General features: G+C 40.6%; 3 protein-coding genes across 3 annotated transcripts in view; all 3 read left to right on the forward strand.

The window, feature by feature from the left end:
• Positions 1-2,640, forward strand: part of ppm1lb (protein phosphatase, Mg2+/Mn2+ dependent, 1Lb) — a 37,024-nt gene extending 34,384 nt beyond the window's left edge. The window contains exon 4 of the mRNA XM_068585793.1: positions 742-2,640. Within this exon, the coding sequence (XP_068441894.1) occupies positions 742-1,082 (341 nt within the window). The 3' untranslated portion in view covers positions 1,083-2,640. The remainder of the gene's footprint in view (positions 1-741) is intronic.
• An 838-nt stretch (positions 2,641-3,478) lies between these two features.
• LOC137790393 (ADP-ribosylation factor-like protein 14) lies at positions 3,479-4,888 on the forward strand. Its single transcript, XM_068584590.1, has 2 exons — positions 3,479-3,916; positions 4,149-4,888. The coding sequence occupies exons 1-2, from the start codon at positions 3,602-3,604 to the stop codon at positions 4,455-4,457; spliced, it is 624 nt and encodes a 207-aa protein (XP_068440691.1). The 5' UTR covers positions 3,479-3,601; the 3' UTR covers positions 4,458-4,888.
• Positions 4,889-5,724: 836 nt separating this feature from the next.
• On the forward strand, positions 5,725-15,981 carry kpna4 (karyopherin alpha 4 (importin alpha 3)). Its single transcript, XM_068584068.1, has 17 exons — positions 5,725-6,002; positions 8,075-8,119; positions 8,291-8,380; positions 9,819-9,848; positions 9,939-9,991; positions 10,997-11,092; positions 11,375-11,460; positions 11,875-11,961; positions 12,059-12,228; positions 13,119-13,163; positions 13,312-13,443; positions 13,576-13,704; positions 14,403-14,507; positions 14,616-14,687; positions 14,931-15,093; positions 15,188-15,282; positions 15,799-15,981. Exons 1-17 carry the CDS (start codon positions 5,934-5,936, stop codon positions 15,892-15,894), a joined length of 1,563 nt encoding a protein of 520 aa, XP_068440169.1. The 5' UTR covers positions 5,725-5,933; the 3' UTR covers positions 15,895-15,981.
• The last annotated feature ends 78 nt before the right edge of the window (positions 15,982-16,059 follow it).

The raw sequence follows: 16,059 nt of genomic DNA on the forward strand, positions 1-16,059 counted from the left end.
CAGGATATGACATGAATTGAAACAAATCCAACATAAACGGTTGCGTTTCATGAGCTTTGTCGTCAACACTGAGTGAAAACACGCCAATGGCACTGATCCATCTTATGATTGCACTTTGAACAGCGCTCTCACGCTCATGGAAAACCCGGAGAAGTCGTGGCGTTTTAAAATGGTTATTTCCATGGGCCTGGAAAAGTCCTTGAGAAAAATAAAATCCCCAAAATGTAGTGAAAGTACTGTAAATGTGTTATATTCATGTGTTCGTGACGTTTATTCACGCTGAGTTTGAAATAATGAATATGCGTTTAAGAGAAAGAGTCTCAAAACATGGAGCAGCATACATACAGGCATCTATATAAATGTTTATTGTCTCTCATTCATTTGTGTCATTTAAGGTAAACTGTATGCTTTGAATCCTCATTGTTAGTTTAAACATTTTATCACTTTTGTGGTCATGGAAATTTGGTTTAAAGTCTTGGAAATCCATTGGTCGAGATGTGTCTGAACCCTGTCTGAAGTGAACTCCTCATAGTTGGTAGTGACCACCAGACATTCTGCTGGTCTTTCATCTGATGGTTTAATAGCAGTAACATGGAAAACATCTGTTTCTCTCCTCTTCCTCTGATCCATGTGTTCCTCTATCCTCCTCACTTCCTTGCATTCTTTCAAACACCTCGTGTGTCACTTCCTCCACTTTGCTTCATCACTTTTCAACCTTTCCCCCTCCACGTTCCTTCTCAGGTGGGTTCATCAGCTTCAACGGCTCGTGGCGCGTGCAGGGCATCTTGGCGATGTCCCGTTCTCTGGGCGATTACCCCCTGAAGAACCTCAACGTGGTCATTCCTGACCCTGACATCATGTCGTTTGACCTGAACAAGCTGCAGCCGGAGTTCATGATCCTGGCGTCGGACGGCCTGTGGGACACCTTCAGCAACGAGGAGGCGGTTCGCTTCGTCAGGGAACGGCTGGCCGAGCCTCACTTTGGCGCCAAGAGCATCGTCCTTCAGTCCTACTATCGGGGTTGCCCTGACAACATCACCGTCATGGTGGTCAAGTTTAAAGGCAAAGCCAGCGAACAGTAGACCGCCGTCTACCACACACAGTATCGATATTATTTTTAAGTAGAAGTAAGAATAAAATAGGCTTGATAAAAGATTTAAAAACTGAGCGCCCAACTTTTTGAGTGACAACTATTTCTATCATATTTAATGTGTTAAAACCACTTTCCTTTACTTTTACGGCTGAAACAGTGACACTTGTAATAAAATGAAGTTTCCCTTCAACATTATGTCAAAGGTGATGTCTTTCACTGGAAAAAACAACAACAAATGTTTTTGTTGGTTTCCGGACTGTTTCCACATCATTTAATTGTAAATTGACTGCACTGAAAAAGTTATTTTTTTCTGGAACAGATGGTGCAAATGTGAATGTGAATTTATTCCCTTTATATCTAAACAGAAATGATAATATGCATATGCTTGTTCAAATATCACCATTCATACTGTGCAGCAATGGAACTAATGCCAATGGTTATATCCCACCTGCTGAACATTGAAACTCCTGACGTACGGATGAATATGAAGTGTTTTGTCTGGAGTTGCCCAATTTTACAAGTTTAAATCTTGAATGTCTTAGCCTTCTTTAAATAATTGCTGTTAGTTTCTGTGCGGTTAAAATGTCTTTTTTCTGTTTTTATTGTTCCTAAAGTTAAAGATGTGTTGAAACTCTTGTTAGATCCCGAACCTTATCAGAATCCATGTAATACTGATAATAACTGTTGGAAAATGCAGCATCGCTTACAACCTTTTTGTAGCAATACCTTGTAGTGATAATGTTGTAACACCTCATTGTGACTCTTAACTGCTAATTATTAAATCATGTTTGTCACATGCCTTCTGATAATATAATAACTGACTGGTAATTTTAATCTTGTAAGAAGAAGGTTATAATTAAGTTGTCACATAAAGAAATTGGCATTTATACATGTAATATTATTTAGAAATTAAGATTACCATGTAAGATTTAGAAACCTTTTAATAGGCTTCTATTCTGCACATTGCCTTGCTATTCCTTCATGTGACCTTTTTCTACACGAGATATAAATGTACAACTTAATGTTACAATGTCTTCTGTCAACGCCGCGTCATCTTCATCCTGATGCATATCACGTTTCCCTGACCTAAAACTCAAAATTTAACAAGGAATGAAATGCGTTATTTGCCTTATTTTCTTAACTATTAATTAACTTTTATGAAATCTGCTGCAAAAAAACACTTCTCGGTTTTAAATGCAGTGGATCATGCCATGCGCACTGCACAAGCTCGTGTCAGACCTTGTTGACTCACATGTAGAATAGCATTGTTAAAAGAAATGTCTCCGAGAGACGATGAATGTACATACTGTCCTCGTGTTATTGCCACCGTTTACACAGCGATGAAGAAAGCGATGCGCCTGTTTAACTTCAGAGATAAATATCAGATTAAAACTGTTGTGCTTTTTAAGTTCCCTCGATAATGTACCTTACAGAGTGTTTATGTGGCATTTGTACTTGTTTTTGTTGATTTTAATAAACTGTAAAAAAATATATATATATATATATATTAAAAAAATCTGAAATTTAAAAATGTAAATCAAAACGGTAACATTAAAATAATAAATGATCATTTTCTCCGTGTCTGTATTTTCATTTAGAGAATATACGTCAGTCATGAACAGGTTGGAGACAACACCCATTCTCCTTCGTCTCCTGTACTCAAGTCACACAGCTATAACGTGAAAAAAAAACACTAAATTAAACCACCAGCATTAAAATTGGCATTTAATATCTAGTTTGTTCTTTCACTGGGGTTTTCCATAAAGTTCTCTGTCATGGTTTACTCTTTTTGAGAAAAAAAAGCAGTGAAAGAGATAAAACAATGTAATGAAATCAGTCAATGAACATTGGAAAGCTTGTGTTTAGTCATTCTGTGCCACTAGAAGGTATTCAGCCCACATTTACATCACTACATCAGGGCTGTTATATTCTTTAATCAAGCCAAATTGTATCGTATCATATCATACTAATCAATAAATTGTCTTTCTGGAAGCAGCACGTTCAGCATGTTGTCAGTCTAAGGATAACATTACATTGACCCAGCAGTCTGGAGCCATTAATCCTCCAAAATGTCCCTGTGATGTCATTGATACGGGACATCTAATCAGGAAACAACAACAATCTTCCCGCTGTACCGAACATGGATTTCCTGGCTGCTGGTGTGTATGATGATCTGCAGCAGGTGTGATGTGACTCCTCCGCCTGTGCTGTGGTAACCAGAGAACTGAATGCAGTTAGTTGCTCCGTCACTTTGGATATAAATAGCTTTACTGAAAGCTGCGCAGGGACAAAAGGAATCCCATCTCTGCAAAGGGGAGGGATCCTCTGCTTGCCCGTACATAAAGCATGCTGATTGTAGACCGTCTCCATAAGAGAGCAGACACACTACGCCCACAGATACACAGTACAAAAGGAGCCACTGGGTGCAGGCGGCTCAGTTTACACAGCGATACGAAGAGAAGAAGCCTGTGTTTTTTTGAATATAGACACAATCTGCAATTTTAGGACATGGGTCTGCATGGATCAAGGCCTAAGAAACAATCACAGGTCCTGATGCTGGGTTTGGACGGATCAGGAAAGACCACTCTGCTCTATAAGCTAAAGTACAACGAAAGCGTGGTGACCGTTCCAACTGTGGGCTTTAACGTGGAGACACTGGAGACCGACAGGAGCAGCCCCGGCCTGACGGTCTGGGACGTGGGGGGCCAGAAGAAGATGAGGCCCCACTGGAGACATCACTACGCTGATACAGCCGGACTGCTGTTTGTGGTGGACAGCTGGGATCAGAAACGGCTGGATGAGGCCCGCAAGGAACTCCATCGGGTAATTAAATCATAGAATATTAGTTGTTTGAGTTACAATTGTTCGCGAACATATTTTTTCAAATGCCCGTAACTGTTTACCACTACGTTACAGTGTATTATAGTATATTGAACCATATGTGGTTGGGTTAAATAGGTGACGATTCAATGCAAATAAACCTGTTAATCAAAAAAGGTTAGTTTGACACTTCAGTAATTAGAGTGTTCTTCGCTTTGTCGTTTCCATTTACTAGATCCTCAAGTTTGAGAGTCTTAGAGGAATTCCTCTCGTGGTTCTTGCCAACAAACAGGACCTCCAGGCAGCTCTGAGCCCAGAAGAACTTTGCCGCGCACTGGACTTGAGAAGAGTGTGCGAGGGCAGGCCCTGGTTCATCCAGCCCTGCTCAGCTGCCACCGGCGTGGGACTGGAGGAAGGCTTCAGGAGGATCATCTATCTTATGAAGACTCCATTCAAACAGACTCAGGAAGATATTAAGATTAAGATGAAGTCCAAGGGCTTCAGTTTCACAGATGTTAAACAGGTCTTGCTCTGCAGCAGATGATGGATAAAAATATTTTTTTGAAGATCCTTTTAAACGGCATGATTCCTCTCACCTTCCAGTGTTAAGTTGTCAGCAAATGGCCTCACTGTGGCTTCTCTTGGATTTAATCAGAGGAGGTGATGATTATCACAACACAAAGCACCAGTCCTCTGTACTCAATACTGGGGAAGACAGAGACAGATAAAGCACAAGGAGGCTGTGAGTTATCACAGGTGATCACAGCCGGAATGTCACAAGCTGATGAGCTGTTTGACAAAGTTCAGTCTGAGAGTGTTCTTATGTAGAAAACTGGCTAAAAAAAATATGTATTTCGATTGGTCGAGATTCTGCGGCTCAAAAAAAAAGTTATTTTTCTAAATTGTGCATTATTTTGTTATTCATTAGGTATGTGTTTATTTGTCAGACTTCTTGTGTTATTTATTTATTCATGTCATGTGTGTCAATGCCATGCTAGCATTTCAGTATATTTATTTTTCATTGCAATGAAATAAAAATGTAAAAATCTAAATCAAATGAGTTTTTCAAATTAATTTTGACACAGGGCTTTAAAATATACACACATTACTCACACCACAATATGAAAGATTCATTGGTCACTATAATATATTTTCCTGTCTGCAGCAATATTACTAAAGTTAAATCCCATGGGCATCTTCCCAGTTATTGGAATTTAAGCAGAAAATTCCTTCTTTGTGTTACAAGGAAACACTGTCGGGATCAACAATTTGGAATTTAGCAATTAATATTCTATAACAATTAAAGTTACCCTAATTAGCAAATTGCAGTTCATCAAATTGGCAAAACTCTGTTGAAAATTAGTTAATTTTAACTATTATTTGAATGTTTGATGCATGTTTATTGATATATGTGTACTTGAAACTATATTGATATTTTATATTTTATATTTGCACTCCAAACAAATATTTTTTTACTGCCCGGGTGGTAATCCAGCTTGAAGACTATACTGATAGGTAAAAAAATAAATGCATCTTATAAAAATCATCTTGTATTTTATATATAATTCTTAATTTGAAAAGAAGAATACATACAAGTAAAACGAGAAGAATGACGGTGTAGTCAGTGGAATAAAACATATAACAAATACTCAAACATTATACTAACGGTAAGTGTAGTACATGAATAAAAGTACGCCCTTCTCATATTATAAAAAATACACACGTAAATATATGTGTTTCATTGCCGTTAAGCACGATGCGGCGGGTTTGTATCTGGCCGTGTGGCGCGCCCTGCAGAGGGACGTTAACCGGGAAGCCAATGAGAGCGAAGGGGATTTCCCCACCCTTCCTCTACGCCAGCGCGAGGCTGCCCTCCACCACCGGCAATCCCAGTATGCACCGCGGACAGAGCAGCAAAAAATAGTCCGCTAACGAAAGCCTGAGAAAAGAGAACCAGAAAAGGCTAGCTCACCAGCTAAATCCACCAGTAAGACTATTTAACGGAACCAGAATCGCTAACATGGCTGACAACGAGAAACTGGACAACCAGCGGCTGAAGAATTTCAAGAATAAGGGCCGTGATTTGGAGGTAAAAGTTATGTAGATCGGTGTCGAGGGTTCCTCTTTTCCTCGGTTAACGGCCAGCTTCGCTTCCTTGTGACGTCGTTTCTAATTTCCACCATCGGGAACTTTTTACCCGAAGCTTAATCAGGGGCCTTCGCACACCAGTAGCTACAAATCACTGGCGTTGGTTACGATATTATTGTTTTATTTTGCTGGTTTTGGTGCCCCACAAGACCGCATTGGTTATAAAACGTGTCGGAAATGCTCGTCAGAGTTCATCGCCTCCGCTGGCTGAGCGCTGCTAGCTCGATGCTAGCCAGGCCCACACGGGGGGACATGCTAGCGTAACTGAAGCATATCGTCACCGGATCGGTTTAGGTCGATGTGTCGGCCAACTGGGGGTATTTACTACACATCCAAAAGTACATACACCGTCAGATGGCCTTCTGGTTGTATTTGGGGGGTGTTTGCGAGTTTGCCAAGCCAACACAGCGGCAGATTAACCGTATTTTGATACTGCAGTTAGCTAACTAGCTAGCCTGCTCGCTAGCTGCCGTTAAGCTTGGTGGTGCTGGTGGCCGCAGCTCCACCCATCCCCCGTCTTTATCACCAAAAACAATGGCGGAAAACCAGTTGGCCTCTTAGCTGGCCGGTTACCTGGATCTTTTAAACCACGGCGTAGTATTACACTTTTATTCCGTGGTTTACCAACGGACGTTCCACATGCCCAGAAAACAAGGTTAATGCGCCCCGTTCGTTATCACCGTCACGTGCCCGTTAACGTTAGATTAAATATTGGGTACATGTTGGCCTGCTGATCCATAAGTTAAAAGGTTATTTACAGTCGACTCAGCGTGCCCCTGCTTCATTAATGTTACATGGGGATGTTGTTTTCAGGCGGACTCTCTGGATGAGCGCGACAGACTCGCACATCCTGTTTGACAAGTAGTTTTGGTTGCGAGCTCACGTTAGGCCATCAGTCAGGAGTTGTCGTCTAGCGACCTGTTAATAACTCACCGTCACCATGGTGGAGGTCTGTCGGCGATGAGCACAAGCATTGCCGACCAGCGTTCACTTTTAAACTGCAACCAATAACACTTGGCTGCTCATAACATGCGCTTTATAATCGACCTATACTCAATTGTCAGTTTATTGGGTACACTAATGCAGTCAAATCCAGCATTACTGCGATACATCCTGCATTCACAAGAGATGTAATGCTACATTCTTTGTTGAAACCTTTTTCAGAGAAATAAAATCTTCTTCATGGCCACTTTGGGCACTGTAGTTTGTTGATTTGAATTCTTTTATTGTATACATCAACAATTGGACAGATGCACAAACTGCAGTCCATGATGGAGCCCAGAATCAGTGTCTTTCCAAACAAAAATTGAACATTATAACCTTCATGAAGGACTTCCTGCAGGACTGCAATAGATTTTGCTGCTTGTAGGATGATTTTACAGGTAGAACATGAATCAAAAACATATATCTATATATCTATCTATCTATCTATATATATATATATATATATATATATATACATATATATATATATACATATATATATATATATATATATATATATGTATGTGTATATATATATATATATATATATATATATATATATATATATATATATATATATATATATCGATACATATATGTGTATATGTATATATGTATAGATATATATATCTATAGATATATAGATATATATATGTGTATATGTATAGATACACATATATATGTATATATACGTACGTATATGTGTATATGTGTGTGTGTATAAATGTTTAAATGATTAAGAGGGGGTTAGCTTGTTAAGGCACATAAGATGGTCTTTGAGTAACTTAGGCTTAGTAACTCGAGGTCAGACTTGTGTTCAGTGTGTTTGGGTGCTGTCATGTGCAGAGTGTGGTCGGTTGACTTAAGGCTCCTTTTGAATAACTGACACAGCAGATCAACTTTGGTCTCATAACAGCGATCATGATCTCAGACTGCCCACATTTAATTTCATAGTGTCACTCTTGGGGAAAGGCATGTAGGGATTAAAGTTTCTTGTTGTTTAATGTTACTATGCTTTTTGACCCACAGACTATGAGAAGACAGAGGACTGAGGTAGTGGTGGAACTCAGAAAGGTAAATACTTTTGTTTTATATTATGCTACATACAACCACGACTTTTACTCCTACGTTACATTCTGACCGGTATCTTTGCTATAATGTACTGAAAGATGCAGAGTTTTCCCCGTTACCAAGAATTCATGCTGGCGTTTACACAAAGTAATGTTCATTTTCCTTCCACAACAGAACAAAAGAGATGAGCACCTTCTGAAGAGGAGAAATGTTCCCCATGAGGACATCTGCGAGGACTCTGATGTCGACGGAGATTTCAGATCGGTACGGTCGTGCATCCTTTGCTCAAAATGTGTCAGCTGTCACCAGAAGATCAACTTTGCATATATTTTAGGTTTTGTCTTTTACCTGCAGAGGATTGTATAGTTTCTGTAAGGAATTACTGAAGACTTGGAAAAACAACTTAGCATAAATGTTAGACCGAGGGCTTTTGCACATGAGGGTCATCTTACTAGTTAAACACTCTGGAGGTTTAGGACAAGCTGACATGTTGTCCCTGTGATGCTGCTTCCTTGGCTCTTCTTGCTGAATGTCAGTTGGGTGGAGCAGGAATGTGGGGAAAACATTCAGTTTGTCTTCCTCTGTGCTGTTTGCTGTATGATTTTCTAAAGTAAGTACATCCACTTCTGTGGTAGAATAGGTAAAATGCTCCTGGCATAACTTTCCCTCATCAGACTTAAGGAATATTTTCGGTGATTTGGTGCACAATATTTTCATTAATGTTTGAGATAGATGCCCGCCTGCTGATGTAATCTCTGCAATAGGCACGTGTGTGGATTTTTTTTATTATTAGCATTTCCAAAGGAAATAATGTGTACCAGAGAAGAAAGTAACTAATATTATAATACATTTTGGTAGTAATATTTCTGGTCATGGTCATGGATGCGATGCATATAGAAAATGTTTTGCAATATGAATATTAGTTTTAAAATGGGCCCTTAAATTTTTAGGCACTTTTTTTTTAGATTAGGGCTGATCTTGCCATAACGGATAGGCCAAAACATTAAGCCGTGCACTCATTATTTCTTTTCAATTGGAAGCTTAAATTAAAATGTCTTAATATAGCACATTGATTGTTCTTTAATGATGTGTTATTTTTTTTTGTCAGTTGCTTATTTGCGGTTAACTCTTTCACAATAAAAACACACAGCCCTGCTAAGCTTGTTAAACCATATATGCCCCTTTTCTGATATTAGTGGCATTAGCCAGCTTTAAATAATTGACTGACAGCCAGGCTCAGTGCTTGATTGAAAGTTAGAAACATGTTGTAGACATTACATCCTCCAGCGGGTCCTGAACTCCTGCAGAGGGCATCAGGTGAGTTCGCTGGTTGGCCAATTATCACGTTGAATGCTGTCTTTCGTGCCAAGCTGACTGTTACATCACCATCACATTGGGTCAAGTGAGACTGCAAGTCACTGCATTGTCCTGGCAGGTTTTCCCCATCATGAGCCTCCGCTCGCAGTGGTGCTTTGGCTTTCTGTTGACGTCATGTACAAAAGCAAATTTAAGAAAGACTAACGTGCATGCTCACCCTCATTTTGTAGTGCCAGGATACTTCAGAGCATTTTTCTAGCCTAACCACTGATTGAAAATGTGCTTGTTACTGATCATCTTTTAGATTTTGTTATCACACGCTGCATACGTTACAAATGTGTCAAAGCAGATCATACACTGACTCTCAAATGTTTTTCTTCTTCAGCAAAACACTTCTCTGGAAGCAATAGTACAAGTAAGTAAGATATTTGCTTGTATTCACTTGTCTTGGTAGTCATTTCGACCCTCTAATGGACGATGTGTGTTGTGTCCTTGGGTTCTCTAGAATGCCACCAGTGATAACCAGGGCGTCCAGCTGAGCGCTGTTCAGGCTGCCAGGTAGGAACACACACCCTCACAATATATAATCTGCTGATTATCACGTTAGTTCATACCAGTAGCTGACAAATCATTTACATTAATTATCTTAGTATAATTATTTAGTGTCAAGTTGTAATATTGATATTCACAGTTAAAGCAAAATGAGATTTCATGATAGTTGTCGCTCTTCTTCTGGAAAAAGAGCTGAAATCTCTAACTCTGCTAAACTGTTAAAGACAATCTGTATAATTCGAGATATACACATTTACAGATTTCTCAGGTATTTTAAGGTTATATTGTGTCATATTTCACTATTATTACATGAATTTAAGGAGTATAAGAGTCACTCTTTATGGAATGGTTTGTATTTCACGTAAATTTCCAGTCACCATTATCATGTTGCCACTAAAACCTTTTTTAAATTTTTTTTTTTTACAAAGAATACACTATATTGATCCTGTGTAGTATTGTAGTAATCCAGCTTCACGTCTGGTTTATCTGGTATTTGTGAGTCAGATTCTGCACCAGTCCACCAATACTTGATTGTGGGAGGTTCTCTGTATTTTGCAAAAGGCCGTCAATTTTAATCAGTGTTGAAATTTCAGGGGCTAGATGGTTTTCCATCTCAGTCAGGCCATGGTGATTTATAGTAAAATTAGCCCTGTCTGATTAATGGACATTATTAATGGCACTGCAGCTCAGTGGTGGAGCCCTCCTACAGTTGGGCCACATGTGGTAGCCAAAATCATGAAACGTCTCCATTATTTGTATTGGTTTGTCTTTTTTTCCTTTTTCTCATTTCCGTCTACTCTGCGGCGTCACTGATGTTGTGATATTTATGTTTGGTCATGAGCAAGGAGAAGTTTCCTGTCGGTTCAATAACTGGCATTGTGACTTGCAATGTGAAGACACTCCACATTATTTAGCTGTTTGTCTCTGTGTGTCGTTGGTTCTTCTAGTTGCTGTCAGTAAAGCTATGTAAGTGTGATTAATGGTCTTTTGTGTCCTCTTTTGTTTTTGTAGGAAGTTGTTGTCCAGTGACCGTAACCCTCCCATAGATGACCTGATTAAGTCTGGGATCCTTCCTATACTGGTCCACTGCCTGGACAGAGATGACAAGTAAGCAGGCTGTGATTCACGTTTTCATTTGTGATAATTATAGCACACGCTAGCTTTTCCCCTCCAATCATGTTGAGTTTATGTTCACTTCAAAGCTATGCAAATGAGCATGCAGGGTTTAGCCCAGCTTGCATCTGTAGCAGTTATGTAAATGTATTCTACTTTCCACCTGCCAGCAATGGCAGAAAAATAAGACTTGTCCACGTGCGCTTCCTGTTTGACATTACTGCCCAGTCGACTTGATTTAACCGCGTCCTTTATCCGTCTCTCAACTCTTGACAGCCCGTCTCTCCAGTTTGAGGCAGCCTGGGCTCTAACCAACATAGCATCTGGTACTTCAGAGCAGACCCAAGCTGTGGTCCAGTCCAGTAAGTGCCATTTTATCACTAAACTTTCTTTCAATCTCTTTTTCTTTTCTTTCTTTTTCATCTTTGGCGTGTTTTAGGAATTATTTTTGGATCCTCCACTAGCTGTTGAGTCTGTTATTGGGGTTTGTTTTTATGCTGAAATTCAGAGTATTTTTCACTTTATTTTTCATTGTTAAATAATAAATAAACTGCAGACTTCAGTTGGAGAAATACAGATTGTTTTTGCATTATTTTATGTGTTATATCACTTCATTTTCTTATTACTTGGTAAACAAGACTGTATTCCCATTTACATCTCCTAGTCACTCTGACATTTTCTCTTACTAATACATCAACTTATTAATATAAAAGCAACGCAACCGAATATGAGAATCCTTCGTACATGATTGATACGTGTACGTTTCCTTTGTGTAGATGCTGTGCCGCTGTTCCTGAGGCTCCTTCACTCTCCTCACCAGAATGTGTGCGAGCAGGCGGTCTGGGCCCTGGGCAACATCATTGGTGAGTCCATGTTAGCGTGACCAAGGGTCTGTTTGAAATAAATGGTCAGATGTGTGTCGACATGCACTCCATCTGTCTGTGTGTGTGTTTTCTCCAGGTGATGGCCCTCAATGCAGAGACTATGTGATCAGCTTGGGCGTGGTTAAGCCTCTGCTCTCCTTCATCAGTCCCTCCATCCCTATCACCTTCCTCCGCAATGTCACCTGGGTCATGGTCAATCTGTGCCGCCACAAGGACCCTCCACCCCCCATGGAGACTATCCAGGAGGTATTTGCGTAGCGTCAATCTAACATTTGTATATGTTAGATTTTGGCGTGACTTTGTTGTTTATGGAAAGGAAATTGTTCAGTCTTTGAGTGGGAAGCCAGTCATTGTTAATGCAGAAATATAATCTAGTCGTCTTTAGTCAGTAAAACAACCACCAGTTAAAAAAGCATTACTGAGGTCTGGCCTGAGGAACATCCATGTTGGGAGAAACACGGCGTCCCTTCTTATCTCAGGTCTGATAGTGAATGCAAAAGAAAGCTCGTTTGTAGTACGTGTCAGACTACAAACTGGGCTAGCGGAGGAAATTCTGTCTGTGGCCGGAGGCATCATGTTTCAGGCTGTCCGATATCCTACGAACGCCTCGGAGGAAATTTATCCAAATTTGGCCCAACATCCACCTGGAATCTTCAATGAACTGATCGTATTTTGGTGGTCGAAGGTTACCGTTTCCTTACAAAATACATGTTTGCTTATAATGCCAAAATGTATATTCTAATTATGACAGTTTTCACACATGTGAAGTAATGACACTTTGGAGAGCTGGGATGTAAACTGCAGTTTAACTGGTTGGTTTAGGCAAACAACTGTGAGGAGGAACTTCTTGCTTTTCTTCCTGTCTTCTGCTTTGAATGCTCTTCTCTGCCGTAAGCTAAAATCTATGAGATGTTTGTTTATTTATAGGGAGAGAGATGGGCGACGAGGTCAACCGAAGATGCTTAAATGTTGTTGTCTGTTGAAATGAATGAAATGTAGAGTCATGCAGCCATTTTAACTATTAACCATGTACTGGTGCCTCATGGGAATCCTTTTTAAAGTTTTTTTTTTTTTGGTTGTCCTTTTCGCCGCATAATGATCCCGCCTGTCTTTTCTTCTATTGTTTCTTTTCTCAGATCTTGCCAGCACTCTGCGTGCTGATCCACCACACTGATGTCAGTGTGAGTACAATGAATTTCTCATAACTCTATTCCCACAAAATCACTGTTATATGTAATTTAACAGCAATTATTTAACATTATTATTGTCTTAAGAAGTTGTCAAGAGTAGAGACTGTATTCATTTGGCTTCTTTCTTTGCCCCCTCCAGATCTTGGTGGACACAGTGTGGGCTCTGTCCTATCTGACGGACGCTGGGAATGAGCAGATCCAAATGGTCATCGACTCTGGCATTGTCCCTCATCTGGTTCCTCTGCTCAGTCACCAGGAGGTCAAAGTTCAGGTACGAAGACACACCAGGCATGACACTGATTATGTTTATCCAACTTTAGGCGTTGACTTCTAGAGATGTGATTGTATTTAGAAACAATAAAAAAAAGTGTATAACAATTTTTCACTGCCTCTCCACATCCAGACTGCCGCCCTGAGGGCTGTTGGGAACATAGTCACTGGCACAGATGAGCAGACCCAGGTGGTGCTCAACTGTGACGCGCTGAGCCACTTCCCTGCACTCCTCACACACCCGAAGGAGAAAATCAACAAGGTAATGCATTCTCCTGCTGTTCCCTCCTCCTGCACGCGTACACACCCCGTCTACTGCGAGACGTTTTGTCTGGAAGTGATGAAATCAGAGACTTGGTGCTAGTTCGAATGCTGTGTGAACGGTTTAGATGGGACCAATAGACAAGTGTAGGAATTCACAACATGGATGACGACGACGACGGCGAAGAAGACGAAGAGTACTCGGTGGTGGGCAATTTTAGTTTAGTGAGTTGGGTTGGGCGGTGGGGAGGTTGTCTGTGTGAAAGTGATTTTCTGTGTGATACCCTGGGTTGGTGGCCAGAGGGTGCTGAAGACCACGTGTCTCTGTTGATATTGAAGTGCATCTGAGACCAGTCACTTAAAAATGAGGCCCACTTTGTGACCTGGACGATGATTAGAGCCTCAAGTAACTCTCTCGCCCCTCCCACAGCACTGTGTCTCGACCAGAGGTCAAACTTTCTGTCTCGACCTCTGGATTCTGATCCAGTTCAGACGCAAAAACTAATTTCGGAAAACTGCCATTTCTCTTCTGGAAGTCTTAAGCATTTTCCACATCTCCAATTGAAGGTGTGACGCGGTTGTTGCATCTCTCTCGCGTCTTTGGTTAAGAAACCTGGACATGCATACCCTTGGACCTCCATGGCTTGACTTCACACCGTAGAAACAGTGGTGACTGTATGCGTGGTCTCTGTCCTGTAGGAGGCAGTGTGGTTCCTGTCAAACATCACAGCAGGCAACCAGCAGCAGGTGCAGGCTGTCATTGATGCCAAGCTAGTTCCCATGATCATTCACCTGCTCGACAAGGTGTGTATCCATCCAACTGTGTGAAGGACAAGTATATCCTGTGTAATTATTATTGTTGGAAAACATCTTAGGCAAATATGTATTGCTGACTTAGAATGCATTTTTTAGGGTGACTTTGGCACTCAGAAGGAAGCAGCCTGGGCCATCAGCAACCTGACAATAAGTGGGAGGAAAGATCAGGTAAGAGTCTTCTACCAAATCAACTTGCACTCTGACAGCTGTGGGTTGAACTTCACTTCCTTTACGAAACAATTGTTTGATTCTTGAATACAGCAATGGAAACAAGTTTGGGCTTTTTTTTTCTTCTTAAAACTTCAGTCAAGAGAATCCAAATCCTTCAAAAACTGAATTTGAAATGTAGAACCACTGTTGAAGTATTTCATCCTCGTACCATGTGACTGACCTCAAGCTCTCTGCCTGCAGGTGGCGCACCTCATTGAGAAGCAAGTGATCCCGCCTTTCTGCAACCTGCTGACAGTGAAGGATGCCCAGGTGGTGCAGGTGGTTCTGGATGGCCTGAGCAATATCCTGAAGATGGCAGACGATGAGGCTGAAACGATCGCTAACCTTATTGAAGAATGTGGTGGTGAGTCCCTTTTGTATCATCACATTGTTATCATATTTGTGTTATTAGCTGGTCATGATTGAGGTGGAACATTTGTCAATTTCTAAATCCGCAGGTTTGGAAAAAGTGGAGCAACTGCAGAATCATGAAAATGAAGATATCTACAAATTGGCATATGAAATTATTGATCAATTCTTCTCATCTGACGACGTAAGTTACAAGGAAAAGCTTCTTTATTTTTAAAGTTCAGATCTATGGCCCGTTTCAGTTCTTCACTCTAAAAACAAAAGTACTATTGCATCACAGGTAAAATGAAGCTAAAATGAACCTACACCCATTTCTAAAAGTCAGCGTTGTGATGTCATCATGTATTGAGTCTGATCCATAGATTTATTGATCCATAGATTTATTGATTACACTGAGAAACACTCAGGGAAATGTTTGAGAATAAGGTGACTAAGAACACTACAATAGTATAAAACTCCAGACTCGATAACCTCAGAAGTTTAAAACTTGCTGCTCTGGTTTCTGGGTTTGAGAGTAGATCATGTTCACATTTATTGATTGAACTTTTCTCGGCTATGAAAACATGTTCCCCTTTTTGAAAGGTGGCATTGGACGTGTGTGATGTTGAATGCAGTCTTCTGATGCAATGAAACCCCTCGTGTGTCTGATCCCGTCGTGTCTCCTGCATGATGTTGACGGTTGCTTCGTATTCTCCTTCAGATCGATGAAGACACCAGCCTGGTCCCAGAGGCCATCCAAGGTGGAACTTACGGCTTCAACTCCGCCAACGTGCCAGCCGAGGGATTCCAGTTCTAGACGGCATCTGGGGTATTCTGGAGTTTTGTTCACGATGCAGCACTCTGTTCAACATAAAAAAAATTAGGAGAGAGAGAGCGAAAGAGAGCGAGAGTGTGAGAAATTTGATCCATTGTGCTTGGCTCGTGGGATCCATGGCTGCATCTTATCTGAGAGAAAAATGTG

The sequence above is a fragment of the Clinocottus analis genome, unplaced genomic scaffold, assembly GCF_023055335.1.
Source record: "Clinocottus analis isolate CAN_PGR_092001 unplaced genomic scaffold, fCliAna1.0.p SCAF_2, whole genome shotgun sequence".
Lineage (NCBI taxonomy): Eukaryota > Metazoa > Chordata > Actinopteri > Perciformes > Cottidae > Clinocottus > Clinocottus analis.

Coding starts and splice junctions, on each gene's coding strand:
- LOC137790393 (XM_068584590.1), top strand. CDS start 3,602: ATGGGTCTGCATGGATCAAGGCCTAAGAAACAATCACAGGTCCTGATG. Junction 3,917..4,148: donor CCCGCAAGGAACTCCATCGG/GTAATTAAATCA, acceptor TCCATTTACTAG/ATCCTCAAGTTTGAGAGTCT.
- kpna4 (XM_068584068.1), top strand. CDS start 5,934: ATGGCTGACAACGAGAAACTGGACAACCAGCGGCTGAAGAATTTCAAG. Junction 11,461..11,874: donor CCAAGCTGTGGTCCAGTCCA/GTAAGTGCCATT, acceptor TCCTTTGTGTAG/ATGCTGTGCCGCTGTTCCTG. Junction 13,164..13,311: donor TCCACCACACTGATGTCAGT/GTGAGTACAATG, acceptor TGCCCCCTCCAG/ATCTTGGTGGACACAGTGTG.